This window comes from Coregonus clupeaformis, chromosome 27, assembly GCF_020615455.1.
Source record: "Coregonus clupeaformis isolate EN_2021a chromosome 27, ASM2061545v1, whole genome shotgun sequence".
NCBI lineage: Eukaryota > Metazoa > Chordata > Actinopteri > Salmoniformes > Salmonidae > Coregonus > Coregonus clupeaformis.
Genome location: NC_059218.1, coordinates 51,005,169 through 51,012,668, shown reverse-complemented (window position 1 = coordinate 51,012,668; position 7,500 = coordinate 51,005,169). Strand labels below are relative to the sequence as shown.

The following is a 7,500-nucleotide window of genomic DNA, read 5'->3' as shown; positions in this document are numbered from 1 at the left end:
GAGAGAGAGAGAGAGAGAGAGAGAGAGAGAGAGAGAGAGAGAGAGAGAGAGAGAGAGAGAGAGAGAGAGAGAGAGAGAGAGAGAGAGAGAGAGAGAGAGAGAGAGAGAGAGAGAGAGAGAGAGAGAGAGAGAGAGAGAGAGAGAGAGAGAGAGAGAGAGAGAGAGAGAGAGAGAGAGAGAGAGAGAGAGAGAGAGAGAGAGAGAGAGAGAGAGAGAGAGAGAGAGAGAGAGAGAGAGAGAGAGAGAGAGAGAGAGAGAGAGAGAGAGAGAGAGAGAGAGAGAGAGAGAGAGAGAGAGAGAGAGAGAGAGAGAGAGAGAGAGAGATAGAGAGAGAGAGAGAGAGAGAGAGAGAGAGAGAGAGAGAGAGAGAGAGAGAGAGAGAGAGAGAGAGAGAGAGAGAGAGAGAGAGAGAGAGAGAGAGAGAGAGAGAGAGAGAGAGAGAGAGAGAGAGAGAGAGAGAGAGAGAGAGATAGAGAGAGAGAGAGATAGAGAGAGAGAGAGATAGAGAGAGAGAGAGAGAGAGAGAGAGAGAGAGAGAGAGAGAGAGAGAGAGAGAGATAGAGAGAGAGAGAGAGAGAGAGAGAGAGAGAGAGAGAGAGAGAGAGAGAGAGAGAGAGAGAGAGAGAGAGAGAGAGAGAGAGAGAGAGAGAGAGAGAGAGAGAGAGAGAGAGAGAGAGAGAGAGAGAGAGAGAGAGAGAGAGAGAGAGAGAGAGAGAGAGAGAGAGAGATAGAGAGAGAGAGAGAGAGAGAGAGAGAGAGAGATAGAGAGAGAGAGAGAGAGAGAGAGAGAGAGAGATAGAGAGAGAGAGAGAGAGAGAGAGAGAGAGAGAGATAGAGAGAGAGAGAGAGAGAGAGAGAGAGAGAGAGAGAGAGAGAGAGAGAGAGAGAGAGAGAGATAGAGAGAGAGAGAGAGAGAGAGAGAGAGAGAGAGAGAGAGAGAGAGAGAGAGAGAGAGAGAGAGAGAGAGAGAGAGAGAGAGAGAGAGAGAGAGAGAGAGAGAGAGAGAGAGAGAGAGAGGACAGTAGAGAAACAAAGTTTAGAATAAATCAACAACATGTTTGTTTCTTGTTCAGCTCTATTCAATGAAAAGCTAGTCAATAGGATCTTTATGAGACATTAACCCCCTGTTTCACAAAGCAAGACTAGCCAAAAGGGCCTGGCTGACATACTTGGCAAGAATCTACTTTCATATATGAAACTGATAGCCTGGGAGCCAAATAAGACAAGGACAAGTCAACCATGCAATGCAACATTGTGGAGTTGTTGAATAACGCAGCAACAATATGGCACCTTGGCTTTGCACTGTAACTAATGATAAGTTATGACCCACAAGTGTTGCCCAGGTGTGTGTGATGGATACATTACCTGCAGATTCCAGTGGAGCACTCATAGTTGTTCTGACAGTATGCCCCGTGGGGTTTAGTACCCATGGTCCTCCACAGCGGGGTCATACGAGCCATCCGCTTCAGTGCCCTTTGACCTTCTGGCTGGAGCTGACCAGAGCTGGGCTGGAGATTAACAGAGCTGGGCTGGAGATGAACCGAGCTGGGCTGGAGATGACCAGAGCCGGGCGGGAGATGACCAGAGCCGGGCGGGAGATGACCAGAGCCGGGCTGGAGATGACCAGAGCCGGGCTGGAGATGAACCGAGCTGGGCTGGAGATGACCAGAGCCGGGCTGGAGATGACCAGAGCTGGGCTGGAGATGACCAGAGCCGGGCTGGAGATGACCAGAGCCGGGCGGGACTTCCACAGAGGGAACAGGGCTGGCAGACACCTGATAGAAACACACATATATAATCAATTAAGAGAGATCCAATGGTGCAGATAGACAGTTAAAAGGCAAAGGTAGAGACTGCTAAGTACATTTATCACACATAGACACGATGAATGATTAATAAATCACTTAACATCAAACTATTCAGTCAAATTCTTTTGCATTCATTATCTGATTGAGGTGGTTATATTGCACAGTACTAATATTCAGCAATGATGTACGGTCATTCTAAACATATACAGTCGTCCACATCTTTAAGGTCTTCTAAAGGGCTGCAGTTCCAAAGTTCTATAGAACGTCTAGGGAGGGGGCAGGGCTAGCAGACACCTGACAGTCACACGCAGACATAACCAATGAGCTATCGGTGTTCCTGATTTATAAAAAAATTAAATTAAAAAAAAAAGATGCCAAATGGAATCTCACTCAACGCTTCTCGCAGCAAATATGTATTTGACATATAAAAAGGAGGTGACTCCTGAGATTGTAAGGAACTTCCACCGCTGACACCTTTTTAATTATCTCCACGCAAGTTCCATTGCATGGACCTAACCACATATCTTTTTAGTGTGCATGTTCACTTGACTGTTCCAATTTGTTTTCACAAATGAAGAAACTGTAAAATAATGGCTCAGTCTTACCTGCTGACCGAGCGCCAGAAACACCAGGCACCATGTGAAGGCTATCATGAAGTAGTGTTGATGGTCCTGCATGTTGGAGTAGGTTAGGGTCCGATGACACAGATAGACAGAAGTAGAGACAGATAGACAGAAGTAGAGACAGATAGACAGAGCTTTTAAACAGGCACTGTGCTGTGTCCTCAGTAACTGGAGCTCCGGTGGGATCTCTCTCCTCTCAGCAGTAACTGCAGAAGTATTGTCCCATCCTCTTTATACTCTCTCTCCCTCTCTCCCTCTCTCCCTCTCTCTCTCTCTCTCTCTCTCTCTCTCTCTCTCTCTCTCTCTCTCTCTCTCTCTCTCTCTCTCTCTCTCTCATATCACGTGTTTGTTCAAAGTTTGAAAATCATTCTGATCAGCTTTTTCTCTAGACGGGCCCCTAAACCGTGAGCCAACAGAACAGTACAGCATTACAGCAGTACAGACACGAACGCATGAATGCCACGTGCACACACACACACACACACACACACACACACACACACACACACACACACTTGCAATACAGACACTGCTGGCATGGACGTGAACGTGAGGGGGGAAGGGAGAGGTTGAAGGGAAAGGTTGAAGGGATAGGTTGCAGGGAGAGGTTGAAGGGGAGGGTTGAAGGGGGAGGTTGAATGGGGTGGTTGAAGGGGGAGGGTTGAAGGGGGAGGTTGAAGGGGAAGGTTGAAGGAAGAATTTGAAGGGGAAGGTTGAAGGTTGAAGGTTGAAGGGGATGGTTGAAGAAAAGGTTGAAGAGGAAGGTTGAAGGGGGAGGTTGAAGAGGAAGGTTGAAGGGTGAGGTTGAAGGGAGAGGTTGAAGGGATGGGGGAGAGGAGGTTGAAGGAGAAGGTTGAAGGGTGAGGGGGGAGGTTGAAGGGAGAGGTTGAAGGGTGATGGGGAGGTTGAAGAGGGAGGGGGGAGGTTGAAGGGGAGGGGGAGGTTGAAGGGTTAGGGGGAGGTTGAAGGGTGAGAGGGGAGGTTGAAGGGTGAGGGGGGAGGTTGAAGGGTGAGGGGGGAGGTTGAAGGGGGAGGGGGAGGGGAGGGGGGTTGAAGGGTGAGGGGGGAGGTTGAAGGTTGAAGTGTGAGGAGGGAGGTTGAAGGGTGAGGGGAGGTTGAAGTGTGAGGGGAGGTTGAAGGGAGAGCGTTAAAGATAGAAGAGTCCCTTGGAGTTGCCCTTAGACACAGATCTAGTATCTATCCTTGCCATAACCATTAGGGGAGGAACTGACCTTAGATTAGTGCTAAGGGGCAACACTGTTAGCCTTCCTTATCTTCCTTATCCCCCCCTGACACACACACACACACACACACACATACACACACACACACACCATACACACACACCACACACACACACACACACACACACACACACACACACACAATGAAGCACTACTAAGTAACACATCTAGGGACTAGAGGATATTTTATGACTGTGCACAGACTGTATGGATTCCTGGAATGTGTGCATCATGAAAGCATGAGTGAGAAACCGTGTGAGTCATGACATCTGCATAAGAGCCTAGTCATGAAGAAATCACGAGGAGAACAGACCTCAGAACAGTGTTTAAAACTGGGTCCGGAAAACAAAAGGTCCTGACTTTCTGTCTGACTCACTGACTCTGTCATCTGGATTGCAGTGTTCCACATTCAGAATAAGGTCTGGAGAGGGCATATGGAACATACTGTTATCTGTGTTTCTCAAAGGGAACATTCCTTTACCTCTCACCTATATTCAAACAACACGGATGAAAGTACACTGCAGGACCAAAAGTATGTGGACGTATGTCGATGGGGTTGAGGTCAGGGCTCTGTGCAGGCCAGTCAAGTTCTCCTACACCGATCTCGACAAACCATTTCTGTATGGACCTAGCTTTGTGCACGGGGGCATTGTCATGCTGAAACAGGAAAGGGCCTTCCCCAAACTGTTGCCACAAAATTGGAAGCACAGAACCATCTAGAATGTCATTGTATGCTGTAGCGTTAAGATTTCCCTTCACTGGAACTAAGGGGCCTAGCCCGAACCATGAAAAACAGCCCCAGTCCATTATTCCTCCTCCACCAAACTTTACAGTGGGCACTATGCATTCGGGCAGCTAGAGTTCTCCTGGCATCCGCCAAAGCCAGATTCGTCCGTTGGACTGCCAGATGGTGAAGCGTGAACACTCCAGAGAACGCGTTTCCACTGCTCCTGAGTCCAATGGCGGCGAGCTTTACGCCACTTCAGCTGATGCTTGGCATCTTAGGCTTGTGTGCAGCTGCTCGGCCATGGAAACCTATTTCATGAACCTCCCAACAAACAGTTATTGTGCTGACGTTGCTTCCGGATGCAGTTTGGAACTCGGTAGTGAGTATTGCAACCGAGGACAGACGATTTTTACGCGCTATGCGCTTCAGCACTCGGCGGTCCCGTTCTGTGAGCTTGTGTGGCCTACCACTTTGTGGCTGAGCCGTTGTTGCTCCTAGACGTTTCCACTTCACAATAAAAAGACTTACAGTTGAACGGGGCAGCTCTAGCAGGGCAGAAATATGATGAACTGACTTGTTGGAAAGGTGGCATCCTATGACGGTGCCACGTTGAAATTCACTGAGCTCTTCAGTAAGGCCCTTCTACTGCCAATGTTTGTCTATGGAGATTGCATGGCTGTGTGCTCAATTTTATACACCTGTCACAACGGTGTGGCTGAAATAGCCGAATCCACTAATTTGAAGGGGTGTCCACATACTGCTGTATATATAATGTATGTCTTCCAGAACAAACTATATATTATGTAAAGTGATGTTGGTCTATCTCTTGCATGTTATTGTATTTTAGAAACTAAAAACATGCAATCGTATTGATTTGACAAGTTGAATGTGACCTAAAATTAGGTTAAAGCTCTTGCAAGAACACATGTTTGAATTCTGTGATTTAAGGAGTATTCACAATACGGACAATCAATAAAACAATCCAAAATGAAGTTCTGAGTTCTAGATTCTGAGTTCAGAGTTCTATGTTCTGAGTTCTACGTTCTGAGTTTCAAGTTCTGAATTCTGAGATCTAGATTCTAAGTTTTAAATTCTGAATTCTGAGTTCTACATTCTAGGTTCTAAGTTCTGAATTATGAGTTCTAAGTTCTAATGTCAACATGCTTAGAAGGCAAAGCTCTGTCTCTGACCTCATGGTGGTGTATCGTGCCCTTTGAACTTTGATTGGCATTGAGTAACATACTACAAAATCTGACCAGAGACACGATTCTCTTATCAATCATCCCAAAAACACCTGACAGTTGCAAACTGCGCTGTGAACACAGACCTTCACAGAATGGAAATACTCAGAATGTTCCAATATATTGGCACAGTTCAGGCCTTGAATCAAGTGAATTTCCCAACTGAAAGCGCTTGATTCGCTAAAACGCACACGCAGTGAAAAGTGAGGAATTCATGCAGCTGCAATGTGTGCTTTGGGGAGATGTCAGTGATCTTGTCGCACTCCTGGGACGGATAAATTCAAGGAGCACAAATCCTTCAGCTGGGGTAGTGTCAACACTCCTCTATCTGAGTGAAGAGGGGAATAGAGAGCTAGAGAGAGAGAGAGAGAGAGAGAGAGAGAGAGAGAGAGAGAGAGAGAGAGAGAGAGAGAGAGAGAGAGAGAGAGAGAGAGAGAGAGAGAGAGAGAGAGAGAGAGAGAGAGAGAGAGAGAGAGAGAGAGAGAGAGAGAGCTAGAGAGAGAGAGAGAGCAAGAGAGAGAGAGAAAGAGCGAGAGAGAGAGAGAGAGAGAGAGAGAGAGAGAGCAAGAGAGAGAGAGAGAAAGAGCAAGAGCAAGAGAGAGAGAGAGAGAGAGAGAGAGAGAGAGAGAGAGAGAGAGAGAGGGAGGAATGGAGAGCAAACATGAAAGTGTTCATCAGAAATGTATAGAGTGAGAGAAACAAGTATCATGAGAGAAAACAAAGATACACAAAATATACAATATACAGTTGAAGTCAGAAGTTTACATATACCTTCGCCAAATACATTTAAACTCAGTTTTTCACAATTCCTGACATTCAATCCTGGAAAAAATTCCCTGTCTTAGGTCAGTTAGGATCACCACTTTATTTTAAGAATGTGAAATGTCAGAATAATAGTAGAGAGAATGATTTATTTCAGCTTTTATTTCTTTAATCACATTCCCAGTGGGTCAGAAGTTTACATACACTGAATTAGTATTGGGTAGCATTGCCTTTAAATTGTTTAACTTGGGTCAAACGTTTCGGGTAGCCTTCCACAAGCTTTCCACAATAAATTGGGTGAAATTTGGCCCATTCCTATTGACAGAGCTGAAGTAACTGAGTCAGGTTTGTAGGCCTCCTTTGCTTGCGCACACTTTTTCAGTTCTGCCCACACATTTTCTATAGGATTGAGGTCAGGGCTTTGTGATGGCCACTCCAATACCTTGACTTTGTTGTCCTTAAGCCATTTTGCCACAACTTTGGAAGTATGCTTGGGGTCATTGTCCATTTGAAGACCCATTTGCGACCAAGCTATAACTTCCTGACTGATTTCTTGAGATGTTGCTTCAATATATCCACATAATTTTCCTTCCTCATGATGTTATCTATTTTGTGAAGTGCACCAATCCCTCCTGCAGCAAAGCACCCCCACAGCATGATGCTACCACCCCCGTGCTTCACGGTTGGGATGGTATTCTTCGGCTTGCAAGCACCCCCTTTTTCCTACAAACATAACAATGGTCATTATGGCCAAACTGTTCTATTTTTGTTTCATCAGACCAGAGTATATTTCTCCAAAAAGTACAATCTTTGTCCCATGTGCAGTTGCAAATTGTAGTCAGGCTTTTTTATGGCAGTTTTGGAGCAGTGGCTTCTTCCTTGCTGAGCGGCCTTTCGGGTTATGTCGATATAGGACTCGTTTTACTGTGGATATAGATACTTTTGTACCTGTTTCCTCCAGCATCTTCACAAGGTCCTTTGCTGTTGTTCTGGGATTGATTTGCACTTTTCGCACCAAAGTACGTTCATCTCTAGGAGACAGAACGCGTCTCCTTTCTGAGCGGTATGACGGCTGTGTGGTCCCATGGTGTTTAT

General features: G+C 46.1%; 1 protein-coding gene across 1 annotated transcript in view; it reads right to left on the bottom strand.

Moving 5' to 3' along the window:
- Positions 1–2,642, bottom strand: part of LOC121554478 (extensin) — a 3,696-nt gene extending 1,054 nt beyond the window's left edge. The window contains exons 1-2 of the mRNA XM_041868082.2: positions 2,414–2,642; positions 1,366–1,775 (exon numbers count right to left, since the gene is read on the bottom strand). Coding sequence (XP_041724016.1) covers positions 1,366–1,775; positions 2,414–2,485 — 482 coding nt within the window. The 5' untranslated portion in view covers positions 2,486–2,642. The remainder of the gene's footprint in view (positions 1–1,365; positions 1,776–2,413) is intronic.
- Positions 2,643–7,500: the final 4,858 nt, after the last annotated feature.